Source organism: Gossypium raimondii, chromosome 10, assembly GCF_025698545.1.
Source record: "Gossypium raimondii isolate GPD5lz chromosome 10, ASM2569854v1, whole genome shotgun sequence".
Lineage (NCBI taxonomy): Eukaryota > Viridiplantae > Streptophyta > Magnoliopsida > Malvales > Malvaceae > Gossypium > Gossypium raimondii.
Window position 1 is genome coordinate 2,012,283 of NC_068574.1, and position 22,838 is coordinate 2,035,120.

The following is a 22,838-nucleotide window of genomic DNA, read 5'->3' on the forward strand; positions in this document are numbered from 1 at the left end:
AATATATAATGATAGATTTAATTGACATTTGAAATTCTTCTTCCAAACCTAAATGCTTCATTGCTTAACCAGGAGACATGTTTAATACTAATTTTTTTACACATAAAAACAAAAATAAATCATTAAGAATATGCTGGGTATATAATGTCACTAACTAGATTCTGTACTAATATATATATATATATAGACAGAAAATTCATGTCAGAAATGTTGCAAGAAAAACAATTTCAATGCTGCTTCTGGTAATGAAAGATCAATGTCAGACTTTTCTAATTAACTATATTGCCAGATTTCATATTCAAGTATTTAAAAAAAGGATAATATATTATTTAGTACTTGAGTTTACTTTCAGTATTCAATTTGATACTTAAGTTTGGTTTTAATATTCATTTTAGTACCTGAGTTTTTCAAATTGATACTTATGTTTTGTGTCCCAATTAAGTGCCTATATTTTTTATTAGAACACACGTATCAAACATTTGTTGGATCATGATGTTGTTGGATCATGATGTACCAATTAATATATTAATCGTAAAAAAAGTTAAATTTACGATGTTCTTTGAGTTAAAATGTTGTTATATATGTGGGTTATACTAGGCAGTGGCGAATACAGGAGGGGCTGGCAGGGCCCCGGCCCCTTTAGGGCCATTAAAATTCTAGATTGTAATGGTAAAATTATATTTTAGCCCCTTAAAAATAATAATTTAATTTAATTTAATTCTTTAAAAATTATAAAGATATAGGCTATTAAAATGATAAAATTATATTTCTACTATCGTAAAAAATACAATTTAATTTTGAACCCTCAAAAATTTTCTAGCTTCACCCCTGATACCAAGGTCCTTTTTTTATTCCAATTAAGTACTTATATATTTTTTTTACTAGAGCATACATGTTAAACATTCATCTGATCATATGATGCTATTTGGTCTAGGTGTCAAATTAAACATTAAAGTCAAACTCAAGTACCAAATTCATATGAAAAATTCAAGTACTAAATTGAGAATCGAAACGAAATTCAGATATCAAATCATATATTGATCCTATTTTAAAAAAATATAACTATGTTGTTCGAGTCAACATGTACTTCACTAAAGTGTATATATATTTGCTATATATATACACTTTTTATATATCTATGTGGTTTATTTAGAGGAAATAATTTTATGACGAAATCTAGCCATAAACAAAGCCATTTCTTGATAGATATAGATTAATAGGTATAATAAATTGACAAAACTGGCATACAGCCAATAGCTAATGCCAAATTAATTGGGTTTTCTTTTAACTAACTATAAAATCAAAATGAAAGGAAATGATATCTTTGTTCTTTTGTAGGTATATGTATATAATATTATTAGGATAAATTACATCTAAGGCCACTAAATTATTAGTAAATTACGCGTTTTGGTCACTTAACTTTAAAAAGTTATAAAATGATCATTGAACTATTTGAAAGTTTTCAACTAAGTATTAATCCACTATATTAATTGTCGAATTGTCATTTAGAGCTCATTGTAAGACTTAAAAAAACAACAATCTGGTGATTTAAATAAATACTTTCGAATAGTTTAATGACCATTTTGTAATTTTTTTAAAGTTGAGTAACCAAAATATAAACTTCGTAATACTTTAGTGACTAGTCTATAAATATTATTGTTTAGTTGGAAAGGAAATAAAAAATGCTCATTGAAAATGACTAGTTCCTAACTACTAATTTTCCACTGCAAGGTTTCGTAGTTTTCCATTTTAAATATATTTTATACATTCTTTTTAATTTTTTTTAATTTTCTCTTTTTAGGTGGACAACAAATTGTTGGGTCTAGTTTATGCACTTTGTAGGGGGGCCTTAAATGCGACCTAAATTTTGTTTTTTGAGTTGGGTCCCTCTAATATTCATAAGTACCATCATCTCATAGAATATTTGGATATTTATATTTGATATTGTGGTATATATAATTATTTGGTTTGAATATTTCACTGGTTCAACTATTTTGATTAAGGATAATCGAGAAATTCATCTTATCATATCTAATGAAATGTATCATAATTTCATCGTTAAGCTTATAAGGTAACCGAATCACATCTTATCATGTTTTAGTAGAGCATTCTATGATTTTATTATCGGTCTCACATTATAAAGATCCTGCCAAGCTCTTTCTCTATACTCAATCCAAACAAAGAAAAGGGTAAATCGGCTTTCTAATCCTTTCAAATTTAATGAAATCACAAGTTAGAATAATGGTAAAATTACATTTTTGACCTTCCCAGCACTTCTAAACCACCAATAACAACTCTCGGTGTTTCGTGTAAACCACTTCCAACCTCCATCACCATATCTCGTATTAACTAATACATATTCGAATATGAATTTTAATCACATTTCAAAAATAAAAATCGTAATAACATAATTAAAAAAGTGACAAATACCAAATAAAACACAAATCTAAATTGTCTCATTTTAACTGTCATCAAAGTTTTATATTTCTTTTTTTAAAAATGTTCACTTTTTAAGACAATTTAAAAGCTTAAGTATTAGAGCACAAGGACTCCACTGGTGAGAACAGCAAGCAGAATGCCAGAATATTCACAAGATCATTCCTTCTTACACTACATATTTCCCTTCTATGTTTCAGCTTTTCAAGTAAGTGGCTAATTACTTTTTTTTTTCCTTTTTATAATTATATATAATCACTGTTTTAGCTTCAAAATAAGGTTAAATTAGTTAAATATGTTGTAAAAAATAATTGGTAAAATATATTTTTAATTTAAAAAATAAGTCGTGTTTTTTATGAGAGTGTGTGAAAGTACGCCAAGCTAAACCGCTTTCACGCTCTTTCTCCAATTAATTCTTAAATTTAAAAAAAAAACCCTATTTTACCAATTAATTTTTTTTCCGCACATTCAACTAATTTAACCTTAAAATTAGGTTAATAATATGAGGAATTTGATTTACCCCTTCAAGCAACTTCTATGAAGAAAAAAAGTGGTTGTTGAAATGATTGTTCATACTTCCTATATATATATTAATTTAGATTCACTGTTTTTGATGTCTTTTGACTGTGAAGCTTTACTGTTAGTTGTCAAATGGAATAATGTTATATTTAGTCCCTCCACAAAACCAATAATTTGATTTAAGTCTTTTTAACCAATTTTGATTAAATAAGAAAATTACGTTTTTGACCACTTGTAAAAATTCAAAATTTAATTTTATCAAAATTTTATAAATTTATCTCAACCTCTCAATATGAATTTCTAATTTCACATTACAAAAATTGAATGTTTGAGAAAAAAGTTTGGGAAAAAAGTTGGCCAATGCGGTGGAAGCTTAGCTAATCAACTATATTTTCCCATTGCATCATGGACCACTAATTTGATTATAGTGCTTTGGAACTTACAAGGAAACTCATACAACAGGTTGAAATTTTAAGGAAGTGTACATACATACAACTGTGGCACATTGGTGTCACTATTGTTAGGAAATGAACACAATTTCATTAGATCTAACTAGCCCCAAAAAATAAATAATAATCTTATACATTTACATCTTGCCCTGCTCTATTTTTGTTATAGTCTTATCAATAATAAAAATCCCGTAATGTCTCATTCATTATTTATAAAATTCATCGACCTGTCACTATACAAACTATAAGGACTTGACACATAGCTCAAAAGATACACATCAGCACGCATGTCAACAAAATTTGATGACTTATCTCATAAGCATCAGATTATAGCTCCTCTTTACCATTAACCTTTCAACACTTCCTTGTATGAATCTTTCGAGATGACTCGTAAAATCTCATTCTTCTCCTTTATGACTTTATTGTTTTCTTTCTCCACTCAAGTTATATCAACCAATAATAATAATGAAGGGAGGAGGAAATGAAGAGTATTAAGATGGGGTCAAGAACTGGTGAAGAATGTGAAGAAGTGGAGTTAACTATTGTGACAATGAATTCCATTAAAAGCAAATCATATTTTAAGACCAAAGTGGAAGTAGTGGGAGCACACACCAAAAGTGCTTTTGTTAGACAATGCCAATTCTTTGTTTTATTTTGTTTATACATATACTTAATAAGTGGCAAATGGCAAAGAATGCCCTTTCCACTTTGAAGGAAAATATGTTTACAAGTTTTATATATATATTTCATGTCCACATGCACTGCAGCCACTAATAATATACATTAGATTACTTTTCAATTGGAGCATAAATATATAACAAAGGGATATGGAAATGTTGGGTCCATAAAAGAGTTAATCATTTCACATGTATGGATTAATTTTAATAAGGGTATGACTTGTAATATACTTAAAATAGGTAGATTAAAATTTAAATACGTATATATATTGTATGGACAATTTAAATTTAGTGTATTTTTTATGATCTTAAAATTTTAAAACAAAAGATAATTTGAGCTTAAGTATGCTCGAACTCATATCTTTTTATTTTTGCAACAAAGATCAATACCAATTGAGTTAAGATATAAGCGATTTGGGTCTAATGTGCTAAAAGAATAGATAATGTCATTAAAATTTAGGATGATTTTTTTAACATGACAGTGTTTAACATTTAATTTTGTGTTTTAAATGTGTTCCACATTAGACAAGAAGATCAACGGAAGTAATTAATCGACACGATACTAATACTTTAAGGACTTAATTAAAATATTTTAAAGACTAAATTAATATTATATTGTACATATGTTTTTAAATATATTTTTTGTATCGAGCAATTGGGCCTTTGTCTCAAAAAGAAAAAATTTGTAATTTTGTATTTTCATAAACGATTAAATTATAAATTAATATATAGTAAAATTACACTTTCACTTCAAAAATAGAAAAAATATTTAACCTCTTCAAAATTATGAAAACATAAAATCAATAAATGATAAAATTAAAATTTGATCTATCAAAATTTTATAATTCAACTCGCCCTCTAATTTCTTTTTGAATTCACCTTAAATTTTGTTATGCAAAGACATAACATTCAATAGAAAATAATGTTCCTTTAAAACATAATTTGTGCCAATAATTGTTAACTGTGTTACGTAAAGACATAACAATAATGTTAAGAGTAATAATAATGCGATTAGCGCGATTCAAACTCATGTCACAACTGGAGCAGTAAACACCCTAACCATCAAATCAGTACACATAATTTTTATGATTTTATTTTAAACATTTTAAAACTTTATTTTATCTTTGAAAAAAAAGTGATTCAGGCCTCCAAATCAATTTCGATTACTTTGGTATATATATATATATGTTTCTATCAATCAAAGACATGAGTAAATAGCAAAAAGGGAAAATGAGCTAGGAGTGTAGCACATTGCCGAAAATGGAGTCAACCATAAAAGGGGATATGCATGAAATTGTTGGGTTAGTTCCATTAAACTTGCTCCACTCAATCCAAATCAATGGAGGTAACTGTGGGTGATAGAGACAGACTGCCCTCGTCATTGTCTCTATCCATATCTTTCAAAAGAAAAACATCTGTTATTCATTACTTAAAAAAAGTACTTTTGATTTTAAAAATATTTTTAGAAGAAAAGCTGTGCAGAACAAGCTGTTTTTAGTTGAAATTTTTAGTTTTTCAGAAGTACTTTTCAAAAGTACTACTGAAAATGAGAAGCTACAAATTTTATCTTTTCCTTTCACAAAAACACTTTTGGTACTTAATTACTTTTTCACCCCTCCAATAACATAGTACTTTTTTTTCTTGGTACTTAATTATAAATGTGTTAAAATCATTAATTAAAAATAAAAAAATATTTTTTTAAAATACTAATTACAAATATTTACTGGTTGTATTTAAATATTTAAAATATAATTTATATATTCTAATTAAATTTTATAAATAATTAATATTTATTGCTTAAAATATTTAAAATTTATATTTCATATATTAAAATATTAACAACAAGTTATAATAAAATTTTTTATATTCTTACTAAAATATAATAATATTAACTAATTTAAATACATATTTGTTACTTGATAATAACATGTCTAAAATGAACATTTTATTTCTCAAAAGTACTTTTTGACAGTAATATTAAACACTCAAAATTTAAACCAAAATTTTCAAAAGTACTTTTCCACGGCACTTTTCAAAAACATTGTCAAACTAACATTTGCCAAACATCAAGTTCCAACCATGCATGTAGGTTCCTTTTCGTATCCGGTTCCAATCCCTCACTAGAAAGTGATACTTTAAATTTATCGTTTATACAGTTTTATTTGTTATGGATCGGATTTGAAGGTATATTTAGAGGAAGTTAAATATGGGTTTAGATGATTTTAGATTTTTATAAGATGACTGTGAATTTGAAAGGCTTTGGAATTTATATTTTAAATAAAATAAAATAAAATAAAAAACAAAGAAAAGAAAATTGAACCCTTTCGAGAGGAAATTATCTGTGAACCCTTAATAGTTAGGGTACTTGACTTTATTTAGATTCTAGTACAACGGTAATAGTTGGGTTGGTTTATGAAAATGATTTAAAAATTACAGTTATCCGAATCAAATCGATTATTATTTTTAGTTAATTACCTTAAAAGTTTTTGAGAATTAAATTTTAAATTAATCTCTAAATGTTTGTTAATTTTTTTTATAAATAATAATTTTGGCTTAAAAATTAAATGTTAGCTCGGATTTGACGTAAAGTATTTAAAATATGTATTTCAAAATTTGAACAAGTTTATATCTATAGCTTGGATAGCCATTCTGAGTGTGAGTTTGGATGGACGGTGCGATGTGTGTAGCATATTTTTTGTCTCATGCTACAGTATCACTTAAGTATCTAATCTCACCGTCACCGTTATTTTTACAGTAACCGCAGATAAATGCACCGCCCATTCAAACCCATAATTCAAACGATGAATGTAATAAGTATAAATATATTTAAAATTCGATTCACGTATACTCCACTTTAAATCTAAATTTATTATTCAACATCCAAATTAATGTTAAGTCTAGAAAAAAAACCTAATTAATACAACAGTTATGCTTTAAAAACCCAAATCGAAATATTCTAAAATTTAAATATATTTATTTGTATAAACTATAAGCCCCACTTCTTCTTTTTTCTTCCTTTTTCGCCCTTCCCCGCTCTACAGAGCTTATCCAAGCTTTACCCAGAGAACTGTTAAGCAAGCATAACTTGGTTATATCAAAAGATTTTCGACAAACCAAGAAACATGCAATGATGAATTGGGGGGGTAATTGTGAAACATCAATAACGAACTAAAACACTTTTTTTGGGGCCCTTCGGTTCTTGTTCTTATCTTTTGCTGCTTTTCCTTCATCCTTATTTTTATAATATTAATTGTTGACAAGCCAGTTTTCAAAGAGGGAAGGGGTATATAAGATAAAAGATGGAGAAGGAAGGGGTCAAATGTAGTAATAAGCAAAAGTTTAGGCCTATCCCAAGCTAATATCGTGTAAGATTAGAAGTAGTACTTGAACTCATTCCACTAACTCGTGTTTTTCAACACTTTCAAATAAGAAGAAATATTTAGTAAATAATTTGAGATTTTAATCCAAATAAAAATTTTAACTTTTGTTTGAATTTATTATTTTTATCGTCCTTAGAATACATCTAGATCTAATTATAGATATGTAAAATTTTAGGTCAATTCTCTAGGCCCGAGTTCGGCCTAAAAAATAAGTCTAAAATTCTACTCAACTCAGTCCAGATTAAAAATGGTAAACTTGAGCCTAACTCAACTAGCTCGTATTAATTTTTTTAGATTATTTTTATAAAAAATATAATACATCAAATACACTAAAAATATTAAAATAAATATTTCCCAACAGTAGCAAAATCAACAATAAAATAAGAGTTGTACAATATCTAAACAATAACAACAAAATGGTATCAATATAATAGCAAAATGCCAGCAAAATAGGTGATTCGGATCTGGCCAGGCCCGAGCCAAAAAATCATACTCTTGGCTTGAAAATGGGTCTTACTTTTTATCCAAACTCATTTTCAATCTTATATATTTTTGCGCAAACGCTCCCATTTTTAGGTGAACTTTCGGACCTGGATGGTTGATCCGGTTCATAATCAAGTCTAATTACATCACGTCTAAAATAAATATTTTATTTTTTAAAAAAAAATCACTTCTTTGCCACAATAATCATACGAGCCATTAATTAACTTTACCTGGTAATACTATTAAGACCCAACACTAGGCTTGACACAATGGGCTTTTGCAAGCTGGTTACTTGGGGTCCAGTACGGCTGCTGCCCAGTGCCTAACTAAGCTTTTCAATTTTCAATCTGCTAAGAAGGAACCATTGGGCAATTGCTAACAAACAACTGTTGAGATCAAATAGCATATCACAAGCTCAACTTTTAACGGAAGATGAACAGTAATACCAGTCCAACCACAGCAACAACAGCATTAATACTCAAGTTTAAGTAGCATGTATTTGGTTAAAATATGCTATAGGTCCCCGTGCTCTTCACAAATTTCAAATTTAGTCTCTTTACTTTTATTTTCAAGAAATTAGTTTATCTGTTTTAAAATTCTAAAATTCTGGTTTAATTTTTAATACTGTTAAATTTATTAGTGTGACATTTTGTGATTAAAAAAATATTCACTTAGTGGAAATATAACTAAAATAATGACACTATAATAAAGCTGAATTAAATAAAGTAATTTTAATAGTATTAACAATTAGATTTAAATTTTAAAATCTGAAAAATAGATAATTAAACTTATAGAAATAAAAGTATAGAAACTAAATTTTAAATTTACCGAGAGTGCTGAAACTTATGACTTACTGTAACTCACGGAGAAAATAATAATCAAATTTAACTTAATTTCAAGTTTAATTGGAATTCAATACAAAAGATTTAGCTTAAATTGTATATTTAAAAAGTCACAATTTTTACCGATTGAGTCATAGTTCGATTGATATGGGCATTGTTGCCTGTTAGAGGTGATCATGGGTTGGGCTACCTTACCCGGCCCAATAGCCTGTCCGAAAAATGAGAGGGTTCTGGTAAAAATATAAGCCCTAAATATGAGTTTGGGCAAAAAAATAAAGCCCGTTTTGAAAAAAATGAGGTCCATTTTCTAAACGGGCCAGACATTGATAAAAGCTTTTTGGCTCGGGCCCGACCCGACCTGAATTATATATTAAATATATATTTTTATTTTTAATCCTGTCTGGCATAGATAGGTTGAGCTATATTTAAGGAATTATCAAATATATATTTAATCAAATATATTAAAAAGATATATTATATATTAAATATATATTTAATATGGGTTGGGCCGGGCCAGTCTCGGGCTTAGTAATTTTCTTTCGGATTGGGCTTAGACAAATTTTTAGGCTCATATTTCGGGCCGAGCCAAGCCCGAGCCTAGAAAGTGGGCCTAAAATTTTGTCTAGGTCCGGCTCGAACCCGACCCATGATCATCTATATTGCTAGTACGAGGATATAGGTTTCAGTGTGCTGAACCGTATTGTCATTCTATTTTTAAGTTGGGGAGGGACTATGAGTATTTTTAGACGTTATATAAAAAAAACAGATATGATCAAAATTCATAATAAATTTATTAAAGGAAAATTTTAAGTATTTACAATCTAATTTCAAAGGGCAAATAAAACACACAGGATGAATTTTTCTTAAATTCTGACCCATACCCAATAATTTTACATTCATTTCAAAAAGACCCAAATTATTAACTTCACAAAATATACATTTCCATATTACCAAAAAAAAAAAACAGAGCAAAATTTTAACAAGAAAAATGAAAATATCTAATCATACTTTTCTCTCCAAGAGTAAACCAAAAAGGAAACCCAAGAAAGAGCCAATAAAATATCGCCAATCGTTTGCCTAATACAATCCCAAGCCAAATCCTCCACTCTGGTCTCGAACCAAAACCTCCACACGGCCATGAAAACGTGCAAGAAGGTGCAGCCGGCGGCGAAGAAGGACTGGAAATCGGTGTCTTCAACGAAGGAGACCATGAAGAGCAAGAAGCCGATGGTGAACAAGAGCAGGCCGGAGAACGAATCGGAGGTCCGGATCAGGAGTTGGTCGTGTGGGGTGGAGCCGAGGAGCTTGGTGGCAGTTTCGATCCCGTGCGTGAAGGTGTAGATTTCTTTCATACGGAACATCATGAAGGCGCCGCTTGATATGGCGATGGCCGAGTGGAGGAGACAGATCAGCATGAAGCACGACGACGGCGGTGATGACGAAGGCGATGGTGACGATGTTCTCGTTGCCATTTTCGTGGGTTTTTTTCCTGAATTCGACCGGATGGACGGTTGTAATTTTGTTAAGGATTTCTTAAAATAGGCATGGTTGTAGTGGAATAGGACACTGACTCTTCGAGTTTATTTCAGGAAGCAAAGACTAAACGAAGAAGAGGTAGAGAAAAAAGGATTTTCGCTAGTTTTATCGGTGATTTCTTTTAGGATTAATTGTTGTTTTAGTCCCTATACTATATTAAAATTTTAGATTTATCCATTCTACTTTAATTTATGTAATTTGATATCTGTATTTTTATAATGTTATTAGTAAACCTAAATTAATAACATATTTTATATATTTCCTTAAATTAATAATATATTTAGCTGTTACCATTAAATTAATAACATATTAAAAAAAAACTCAAAACATTCAACTAACATGTAAATTTATCATTAATAGAATATTATTTATATTTTCATGTAATCTTAACTCTGTGACCAATTTAGTTATATTTTTATGGACCTTAAACATTCAACTAACATTTTTATGAATACGGATATGCTAGTGATATTATAAAAATAGAGGGATCAAATTCTACTAAATTAAAATTTAAATGATTAAATTTTAAATTTTAAATATAATAGAGGGACTAAAACTGAATTAGACAATTTATTTTACTAATTTTGTGAAAGATTCTGCCGAGTTGGGTTTAAAGGAAGATAAGGATCTGGTGGGACCCAATTTCTGGGACATTAAATAATCCTCTTGTCTTTTGCTACAACCACGTGCCGGAATCTAATTAGTGCCGACAGGTACGTTTCCGTATGACTGTGAAAATAAAATCCTAAAATTTCAACCAAAAAATTTTGATTCTAAATTCTAAATTTTAGATTTTTTATTTTATTAAAATAAAATTAATAAATTCTTTTTCACCGTGGTATTAAAATATGAAGGTGAAAATTTTTGTTGAATAAGTTTTACTTTCGGTCTCAAAATTGGGATTGAAAGTAAAATGTTATTAAGATTAATTAATTTGTGTATTAAGATTTTCTTTTGTTGATTGAAAAATTGGTCGATGATTTCATTTTAAAAAATTGAAATTTTAAATTGGTTAAATAAAAAGTGAGTATTTCAAATTAATCAAAAAAAACTCTAATTTTTTGGAATGAAATGACCGATAAATTTTTCAATCAAGAAAAGCAAACACATAATATCCAAATTGATTAATCTTAATAATCCTAAACTCTTGCTTTCTATTGCATTTTTTTCTCAAAAAAATTCTAAAAGTAAAAATTATCCAAAAATTTTCACCCTAAAACTTCAATTACACGATGAAAAAAAAGAGAAAATTTGAGTGTTGTTGATTTTATTTTAATATGGCAAGATAAATACAAATCTAAGGTTTAAAACCATTTATTTTGATCTAATGGTTAAGATTAAAATTCTCGCTATAATTGTCGCATATTAATTATATAGCTTTGTCATGCAAAATATGCTAAAAAATTAGGGTTTAGGATTTAAGCTTCTAATATTAATAGTTTTCTAATTAGCATAACCTTTCAGTTTACAATTTTTTTTCTTCTCTTCCAAAATCATTTGTTAAAAGTAATGTTATTGAAATCAGATCGAATTGGTGGATATATCGGTTTGGATAAAGGGTTTGAATTTGCTTTTGAGCAAATGATTTAGGGTCGATAAAAATAAAAAATTAAGATAAAAACTGACAGTTGAATCGATTTATATTTTTTATTTTTTAATTATTTAGTTAATTATCATTGAATCGAGGATCAAGCCAATTAAACCAAGAAGTGATAGTCTGATTGGTTTGACTAGACCTGTCCATGGGCTGGGTCGGGCCTGGAAAAAATTTTCGGCCTGCCTCCTAGGCCCGGGCCCGGCCCGGCCCAACCTGAAATATGGGACTAAAATTTTGCCCAGGCCCGGCTCGGGAAAAACATCATAAGCCCGAGCCCGACCCGGCCTGGCCCGGCCCATTTTTAAAATAAACATTAAAAAATTATTTTAAAAATAAAAAAATAAAAAAAATTATTTTAAAAGTATTTTAAAATTTAAAAATAAAAATAAAAATAAAAAATATATATTTATTATATTCGGGCCGGGCCCGGGCCAAAAAATGGTGCCGAGGCTCGGCCCGTTTTTTAAACGGGCCTCGTTTTTTTGCCCAAGCTCATATTTCGGGCCTATATTTTTACCCGAACCCTCCCATATTTTGGGCGGGCCTAAGTTTGACCATCGATGAGGTTTTTTAAACATTGGTTAAAATCTAAAAATCATAAAGTCATGTACTTATTATGATAGCTTAAATAATTGTAATATCACACTAGATAATTAAATATTTATTTCAATTCAAATTGAATTGATTTATTAGATTCAGCTTGACTCAGTTTCTGTTTCATTCAACTCGAGTCATCAAAATTTCAAATCAAGTTCAGTTTGTCAAACTACAATTCAACTTAAGTAACTTGATTTTTTTTCACTCAATGTAACTCAGCTTGATTTGATAACTCGTCGTAGATAAACGAAGGGCAATCCCTCAACAAAGATCCAACTCCATACTAATTATGAATTTTAGCAATAGAAATAGATTAAATTTTTAATAAAGGGCCAGTTTAACGTTTGATCTAACCTGTAGTGATTATTTTACTCTTTTTTAAATAAAATAAATAAAATATAATTTAACTCCTCCTAATACAAGGACTTTCGTGATATTTTTACGCTAAGACATTTGCCCTATTGTAACCTCCATTATTGTTGAGTCAATAACTCTAACACCAATGAAGAAAAAAGCTGCAAATCTAAAGATATAATTATCTCTTTCATATTTATGGATTTGACTTTCCACATAAACAAATTTGAACGAAATTTGACTACTACGAAGGAGCTCGCGACAGTAGCATCATGAGATCAAGAGGGGAAGAATGTCACCCCATAACTCTCTATACAAGTAGGAAAGGTGCATTAATTGCATGTTGGGAAGGAAATGGAAAATCTTTGGATGCACATCCAATTAAGCACTCGATCATATTAAAGACAAAAGAGTTTGCGCATGATAACACTCCCAACACATCCAATCAAGCTAGCTAAGTTGACAAATGCTTTCTTAAAGAATTTGGTTAAAAAGTCTCTAAAAACAGCCTTGAAAATTTCCTACCATTCGCAGACATATCATGGTCGTGTTCCGAAGTCCTTTCCAAAGCATATGTGGTTCATTATTTCTCACCTATTAATTATGAATACATATATTTAAATATTCACATGTATTTGAATTTGGTTAGATGATCATATCGATGTTAATTTTTTTTATTTAAATTCAAAGGTGAAGTCAGAAAACTTTTTTAAGAGTCGACATTAAATTGTAATTTTTACGATAGTAAAATGTAATTTCATAATTTTAATAGTCTATATCTTTATAAATTCTAAAGGATTAAATCAAATTTTATTATTTTTAAGTTTCTAAAGTGCAAATTTACCTTTATTAGTTTAAAATTTTAAAATTTTTAAACATGTTAGGACTTAGGGGAGGGTACTATTTTACCGTCATATTTGGTCAACAATTTATGTAGATAATCTATGTTTAATTTTGAATAAATTAAAATATAATAATACTATTATTTTACGTGAAAAATATATTAATAAATATTTTATTTTGAATTAATATAATAAAATATAGTATAAATTTAAAAAATTATACTATATTATAAACATAATTATATTAATAAAGAGTTAATATTTGATACATTGATAATGAATTTTGCTCCTATGGGGCATCTGTCAACCCCTTTATCTTGCTTGTGGGGTTTAAAAATTCTACTGGTAGAGTGGCCGTGAACAAAATATTATTTTTTAACGAATTTAGTTGTTAATATATGAATATATGATTAGTATTTGATTAGTGGTAGTGTACTTTTTTTATTCCATAATTAGTTTTAAATTTTTTTCATGTATTTTTTTAATATTTTACTATACCCGTATAAGACACTTGTCAAGCCCCTAACCCTGTTATTGATTTTAGCGGTAAAAATATTATGAGAGCTTTTGTATTAAGAGTTAGATTTATTTTGCTCTCTTTAATTAATAGAATAGGCAAATTAGTCCATATTCATTAGATCAATGAGTGAACTTGTCATTCTGTTAAAAATTCAATCCATTTTTACTGTTAAAAAATCGATCCTTGTACATCAACATGAGATATACGTGGCAGATCACGTGTAACTGTTTAGTTATTCCATTAACCACATCAATTTTCAACAATAGAAATAAATGAAATTTTTAACAAAAATTATCAATTTACTCTTTGATCTAATGCGAAAGAACTAATTTATCGATTTTTAAGTAAAAAGAAGGAGATAAAAAGCAATTTAGCTTTTAATATAATTACCTTCACCATATTTTTATCCAACTTCAACATCATCTTTTCATGAATTTCGGAAAAATACATTGAGATTTATGAAATTATTATTAAAAATAAATATTTTTAATTAAAGGTTACAAGTGAATTTTATAAATGTATTTAATATAATAACTTAAAAGCAAAAGCATCTTAAACAGATAAAATCCTTTTCTATATAGAAAAATTAGTAATTCATATGGGGCAATTATAAACTTAAAAGATTTATATTTAAAATTATTTATGAAATAAAAATAAATTTATTAATTATATATATTTAATATTATCTTTATCAATGTCGTCCTTGACTTTTCAACTTCAAAGCTAGGTATCTTTTCATAATTAAGATATGTAATTCACATCTCAATTTCATATACTGTTTGCTATAAATTGCAAGTTATTAATTTAAGCCCCAAAATGTGAAAATTTAAATGTTTAAATATGTCTCAATCCCTATAATTTTGAACTTTTAAATTTAGCCCCACTTCTTTTATTTTGAAGAATTTAATATTTCTACTTGTTTGATTTGAAAATTAAAATCCACCTAATGGTATCGCCAATAGGTTTCATTAAATTTAAATATATAATATTTTGTTATTTAAAATTTTGATTTAAAATTAAAATTTAAATCCAACTGATAACACATATTCGAATTTAACAGGAGTGAATTAATAGTGTTATCAATTGAATTTTAATTTTTTTGAACAATCTCATTATAGATTCTCATTATATTTTCTTTTTTTGACACAATGGTTAGAACTACCAAAAATTCCTTCCTAACCCATAAATAGGAGGATAATGCGCTTCAGCGCACTCGAACTTACATCCTTCTGCATTGGTAACAATGCACATGCCAATCGAGTAAGATTCAAAAAATCAGATTAAAGTGTTGTTTGATATGAAAAGTTAAGTGTTGAAAATTAGACCAAAGTTAACTAGGGCAATTTATTTTCCAGCTTGACGTTTTCAAGAAGATCACGTTGTCAGCTTCCATAAGAATGTCAAACAAATTTGTATAATATCTACATGCAATCAATCTAAAAATTTCCAATATTCAAACCCTAAATCCTAGCTTTGCAATATCTTAATCATTTGAGGGGCAAAACCATAAAAAAAAAAAGAAAAAAGAAAAAAAAAGACCATGGACTTTTAAAAACCTCAAATAGTACTACGAACTTATCAAACTTGAATTCTCCCACGAACAAAGTAGCTCTCCAGGTTCTTTTTTGTGTTTGCAGCCTGCTGCAGGCTGCAGCAATGGAGAAGAAACACCCAAAGCTTGTCTTGTTTGTTCTTATGTTCTTTATAATCACCATATCTCAACCTATTTCATCACTTGATTTCGTCTTCAATGGCTTCAACAACTCAACTGATGTTTTACTCTACGGCATAGCCGACATAGATTCTTCCAACATCCTTACACTCACGAACGAAACTGATTTCGTTGTCGGTCGAGGTCTTTACAGCTCAAAAATCCCAACAAAATCCCCTAATTCATCTCACGTTCTTCCTTTTTCAACCTCTTTTATCTTCTCCATGACTCCTTCGAGTAACAAAGAAACCCTACCTGGACATGGGATTGTCTTCATTTTTACACCAAGTCCAGGCATCGATGGGACTACCTCGTCACAACATCTTGGTCTTTTCAACCTTACTAACGATGGAGACAGTGATAACCATGTCTTTGGTGTTGAGTTCGATGTGTTTTTAAACCAAGAATTTGAAGACATGGATGATAACCATGTCGGAATCGATGTTAATTCACTTAAATCAACAAGCTCCCATACGGCAGGTTACTGGCCCGACAATGGAGATCAGGGTTTTGAGGAACTTAAGCTTAACAGTGGTGAGAACTATCAGGTTTGGATTGAATATGCTGATTCGGTTGTTAATGTAACTATGGCACCTATAGGAACCAAAAGGCCTAAACGTCCATTATTGAATGTTTCTTTGGATTTATCTGATGTTTTTGAAGATGAAATGTATGTTGGATTTACTTCATCAACTGGTAGATTGGTTCAAAGTCATAGGATTTTAGCTTGGAGTTTCAGTAACTCGAATTTTCGATTAAGTGAAAGGTTGATCACTACTGGTTTACCTTCATTTATTATCCCCAAAACACCAGTTTATAAGCACAGATCGTTTATTGTTGGTGTCACAATGGGGAGCTTCCTTGTTCTTGTTTTGATTGCCCTGTTTTCTCTGTTTTTGGTTAAGAAGAAAGCAAGGGAAAGAGCGGCAATGGAAGATTGGGAATTCGAGTATTGGCCGCATAAGATGACATACAGAGAGATCGATGCAGCTACCGATGGTTTCTCTGATGAAAACGTGATTGGTTTCGGGGGAAACGGAAAGGTTCACAAGGGTGTTTTACAAGGAGGAACAGAGATAGCTGTGAAACGAATTTCGCACGAAAATGATGGCATGAGAGAGTTTTTGGCCGAGGTTTCGAGTCTCGGTCGGTTAAAGCACAGGAGTTTGGTCAGTTTAAAAGGTTGGTGTAAGAAAGAAAAAGGTACATTCATGTTGGTTTATGATTATATGGAAAATGGGAGCTTAGACAAGAGGATATACTATGATTGTGATGAGACCAAAATGTTGAATTATAATGATAGAATTAGAATCATAAAAGATGTTGCTTCAGCAATATTGTATTTGCATGAAGGATGGGAAGCTAAGGTCTTACATAGGGATATTAAAGCAAGCAATGTATTGCTTGATAAGTACATGAATGGAAGGTTAGGTGATTTTGGGTTAGCCCGAATGCACGGGCATGGTCAAGTAGCTAGCACAACACGTGTGGTTGGAACCGTGGGTTACTTGGCACCTGAAGTGTTTAGATGCCAACGAGCATCGACACGAACCGATGTGTTCAGTTTTGGGATCTTAATCTTAGAGGTCATGTGTGGGAGGAGACCTGTAGAAGAAGGGAAGCCGGGTTTGGTGAATTGGGTATGGGAATTGATGATGCAAAACCAATTACTCGCCGCGGTCGATCCACGGTTAAGAACCAATGATGAAGAGGTGGAGAAGGTGCTGCATTTAGGCTTGTTGTGCTCATATCCTGACCCAAATTCAAGACCAACAATGAGACAAGTAGTTAAAGTGTTGGAGGGGAAGAATGAGCGTTGTGAAGCAGAAACGGAGGATATGGAAGCATACTTGTTGCACAAGGTGAAGACTAGAGATATGTGGATTAATTACTCTCGGAATTTTGGGTATGCGTTACACCCCACGATCGATAATATTCGACGGCCACATTCGTCTTTTATGTCACTGTCTTGGACCAACAGCATTGTGGAAGGTAGATAATTTTTTAATCATTTGTTGGTTTTTTAATCATTTGAAGCACAAGCATGCCTTGGAAGGACTCTGCAAAGATGAATCATTAGGTGGGGGATTGGGGATGGGCTTTTTCTTTTGTGATATTTAGGCATGTCATTGTATACATGTATGTTAAAAGTTTTGAACACACATTATTGTGATGATTAAAAGATGAGTTTATTTTTTTGGATTATGAATGTCATCCATGAAATTGGTGATCGTATGCCGTTTGTCTTAGTAAATATCGACTATGCCTAGAAACTACAGACCATGGCCACCATTTTGGTATTTCTTTTGAAAATAATCTATATTTAGATGTAATACTTTTAATGAATTGAAATATCTAATTAGCACCAGTGGTCTAGTGGTAGAATAGTACCCTGCCACGGTACAGACCCGGGTTCGATTCCCGGCTGGTGCATTACATATTTTTTAGTCTGGTTAAATTCTGCTATTAGTCCCTTCACTTTGCAAAAGTTGTAGATTTTATATCTATCCTTTAATTTGATCATTTTAGTCCCTATACTTTTTGAATTTTAGTCCCTGTATTTTTCGAATTTTAGTCATGACCCAAACAATATTAGTTAAATTCGTTTGGTTAAATTCAATTACTTGTCATCATGTACTATGTGTATAATTATAGATTTAGCTCATATTCTTCAATTGAATCATTTTAAGTCTCTAGACTTTTCAAAATTTGTAATTTTAATCCTGACTCAAAACACAATCGTTAATTCATTAACGAGACTTTTAGCAATATGTGGAAATAACAAGTTGATATGGAATTACACATATGATAATATGTTTGCTGCGTCAGATTTTAGAAATGACAGAACTTAACTGAATGAATTTAACAATTATTTGTTTTGTGAGGACTAAAAATTTAAAATTTGAAAAGTAGAGGAACTAAAAATGACCAAATTAAAGTACAAGGATGAAATCCACAGCTTCCATAAAGTACAGGAACTAAAAGCAGAATTTAACCTTTTAGTTTCCTGCGGTTTACTGTTATAGGCACAAGCACTGAAGCAGCATTGTTCTTCATGGTGGCTGATCTTTTGGTGGGTGTTCTCTTGGCTATCCCATAATGTATTGAGTTCTTTTAATGACACCAATCTTTAGGGTTTAGGATGGGTGAACTCATGATTAAAGCTTGTAGCTCTGCTAAACCAGCAGGTGCACTGTTGCATCCTGTATTTTTGATCAGTTGCAGCAGAAACTAAAAGCAATGGCTCCACATTAACCCCATTGTTTGCCAAATACACAAAGCTAACTACAGTAGGGGAAAAGTCCACTAGAAAGATATTTAGAAGTTTTGCCAAATACCTTCTAAAAATCCTTTTAATTTATGCCTGCCATTGAATGTTATAATGCTACTGCCAGATATAGTAGCCTCAGATCTCAGTTCAGTTTTCATTGCTCTTCAGGCAGTGAACTTATATTTTTCTTGTGAGGTTGACATGAATTCTCTATTCAAAAGATATTTAATATTTTTGTCATTTTATAAAATAAGCCTTCCTTAGTTCAGTTGCTAGAGCGGAGGACTGTAGTGGGGTTTCCCTGATTGTGTAATCCTTAGGTCACTGGTTCAAATCCGGTAGGTCGAATTTTCAATTCTTAAGAAATTCAATTTTATTTTTTTTAGCTAATTTCGTTCAATTATATATATAATTAAGGGTAAGGGTAATTATACTAAGTTCACTAAATTATTAGTAAGTTTATGTTTTAGTCATTTGACTTTAAAAAGTTACAAAATGATCACTGAATCGTTTGAAAGTTTTCATTTAAGTCACTGGGTTGTTAAAATCGTTGTTGCAGGGCCTTCTCTATTTGCACCACTTACACCAATCAAAAGCTTTCATTCCTCTTTTCTTGTACATTTTAGTTTTTTTTTTCATAAAACAACTTTGAAAGTGATGAATCTATGAACCAAAATCCAAACAACTTTCTTCTCAGACATTGATTGTTAGATCAACTTGGATCTAAGGTATGTTTCTATTTGTCGATGGGTATTGATCTACCATATCGATCATCAAATTATCGCTTGGAGCTCACTAACAAAATTTAAAAAAAAAAACTCAATAACCAGTAACTTAAATTAAAACTTCTGAATATTTCAATGATTTTACAATTTTTTTTAAATTAAGTCACCGCTTACTAACTTTGAATTTAATTTACTCGTATAAATTAAAAGGCAATGGACCAATTCTTTTCAATTTATTTGTATTTTTATTATTGAATATTTGTTTAGTGATCCAATGAAGAAAGTGAAAACTATAAGCAAAACCCACATGGGCATTAACAGCTATTCATGTCCACCCATTTGTCTAACTATATACAGCAACTTGGCTGGCACTTTGGGCGCCCTCCATTTTATTATAAACCAAAAAGAATATGTCTAGCTTGTAATAAAAGTATGGAAGAAACATTTGCAGCAGCAATTTGTTGCTATCATAATCTTAATTGAGCACTTCATAACTAAGAGGGACCAAAAGCGTTGTTATACCCTTTTAGCTTAGGACTGAAGCTAGGTGTTCATGGGCCGAGCCAAGAAGAATTCGGATTAAGCCTGTGCATGATATTATCATACTTTATGCTTGCTTGATCCCAGCCTGGTCTAAAATATGAGCCTAAAATTTTACCAAATTTAGTTCATATTTGTAAATGATTAACTCAAACCCATTTTAGACCTGCCCATGTTATTTTATAAAAAATTTAAAATTTATATTTATATTATCTTAATTTAATATTTAATAATTTTATATATTTTTATTTGTTGAAATTTTATATGTAGTCACCTTAACAATTTTTAATGTTTACATTATAATAGTAATACTATATACTACTATAGATTTAATTTTTATGTGTTATAAATCACATAATATATAAAAATAACATAATGCAAAACATTATTAACTTAAAAACTAGTTGGGGTTGGGCCGAGCTCGAGCTTTGAATGTTCAAGCTCAACCCATATTTTTAAATAGGCCTAATTTTTTGCCCAAGCCTATTTTTTGGCTTAACTTTAAAAAACACGATAAGATTTCATGCCATCCCTATCTCTTTCGAATAGGAGAATGACGTAGAATCACAGTTTGATATAATCATTTCTCTAAAAAAAATGGCGAATGTTTAATTTCTTTCTCTTCATCAAAAACTTATAACACTATATTTCTGTTTTCATTGATCGGGTTTGAATCAGGAAATGAGTGTGAATGTGAATGAACCCTCGCAGAGTTGAAAGCTTTCTCAAAGAAGATCAAGAATGCTTTGAGTTTCTTGAAACGGTAAGTCTGGTGTATGATGTATTCCTCCATCGACGATTACCACAAGGCAATGGAACTTTGCTAAGGCTGTGAGCCTAGCTTTAGCTTAGCTTTGAAATCCAAACCCAATCACCGCCACTTTCATCTCTTTACAAATTAAAACCTTTGGATATGTTTCAATATGCAATAGCTAAAGCTATTAATGAATATACTAATACTGCTGAAGTAGAAATAAAAGAGATTAATAATAAAATTATTGAACTCTTTGAACCAAACAGATTAACTGCTGAAATTCAGCCAAAATTATTAGATTTAAGAGATCTGTCAATTCCAAGAGATTGGATGATGGAAAAAATTAATAGTTCTAGTACTTCTAAACCAGTTAGTACTATAGAATATATGTCATCGAGAAATAAATTGTATTTTAAAAATAATTGTATAACAAATACAAATGAAAATTTAGTTTTACCTCTAATTCTCAACCAGATGAAGAAGAGGATAATATTAGTACAAATAGTACACCAATAGGAATTAAAACTGCTTCAAATTCCTATATTTCCTCATCGATCCTAGTAATAATTCTAGAAAACTAGAATGGAAGAAATTCAAACTTCAACAATTGATAAAAAGTCAAAAGTTGGAATAAATATCAAAATCACATTTCAATTTAAAAATATAAAAATTATTCTTTAAATGCTTTTATTGATACTGAGCTACAATTTGTAGTTGCGTAAGAAATGCAATTCTGTAGAAAAATGGGAATTAATGAAAAACCTATAAAAATAATAGGAATAGACGGTAGTAAAACTATTATACATTATAAAGTTAAAAATTTACCAATCTACATAAACAATGTTAGATTTGTGATTCCTAAAATTGTATGTTTTCCTAACATGAAAGGAGGTATATTATTAGGAAATAATTTTATATGTAAATATTTACCTTTTACTATAGATAAAAATTCTATTTGGTTATCAGTAAAAGATGATTTTATAGAAATTCCAATTGAAGAAAATAATAAAATTGTGTGTAATAAAAAATTTACACCTATTAAAATTAATTAGTAGTTTATTACTAATATTTGCTGATTTTTTGAGCAGGCCTCATGGATAGAGGTAAACAGCCTCTAAAAGAAATAGTAGGTGAATTGACCGTTCACAAAAAGCCCAACAAAGGGAAAGCAGAATCAAACTCCAAAAAAGGATTTGTACCTGCACAAATACCATTTTATCCTAACCAATGATATTATGTGTCCTATCCAATGGTAAACCAACCACTTGGATCAAATGTTTTAAATTACCCGATGGTAAACCAACCAATGGGAAATACTTTTTCATTGACCCCAAATACGGTAAGTCAATTACAATGGTCCCAAAATCCGAATTCAGTGTCACAAACAAGTTATGCTGAAGTCATTAAGGGAGCTGAGAATTTGTTGAACCAACAACAAATTCAAGAATTAAAAGATCTTTCAAAAATTAAAGATTTTTATAATCCTGGTTTATCACCAGAAAATTATGATTTTATAAATGAGATATGGAAAACTCATATTTCAAATCAAAGAGCCAATTTCCGAAGAGCTCTTACCAAATTTTCATTATTCTTAGTTGAAAAACA

At 29.9% G+C, this 22,838-nt stretch overlaps 2 protein-coding genes and 1 non-coding gene across 3 annotated transcripts; 2 read left to right on the forward strand and 1 right to left on the reverse strand.

Moving 5' to 3' along the window:
* Positions 1-9,555: 9,555 nt before the first annotated feature.
* LOC105778236 (uncharacterized) lies at positions 9,556-10,426 on the reverse strand. The gene has a single exon (XM_012601894.2). It carries the CDS (start codon positions 10,256-10,258, stop codon positions 9,785-9,787), a length of 474 nt encoding a protein of 157 aa, XP_012457348.1. The 5' UTR covers positions 10,259-10,426; the 3' UTR covers positions 9,556-9,784.
* A 5,323-nt stretch (positions 10,427-15,749) lies between these two features.
* LOC105778661 (L-type lectin-domain containing receptor kinase VII.1) lies at positions 15,750-18,148 on the forward strand. The gene has a single exon (XM_012602410.2). It carries the CDS (start codon positions 15,889-15,891, stop codon positions 17,941-17,943), a length of 2,055 nt encoding a protein of 684 aa, XP_012457864.1. The 5' UTR covers positions 15,750-15,888; the 3' UTR covers positions 17,944-18,148.
* Positions 18,149-18,305: 157 nt separating this feature from the next.
* TRNAG-GCC (transfer RNA glycine (anticodon GCC)) lies at positions 18,306-18,376 on the forward strand. Its single transcript has one exon. It is a non-coding gene; the product is annotated as a tRNA-Gly (tRNA).
* Positions 18,377-22,838: the final 4,462 nt, after the last annotated feature.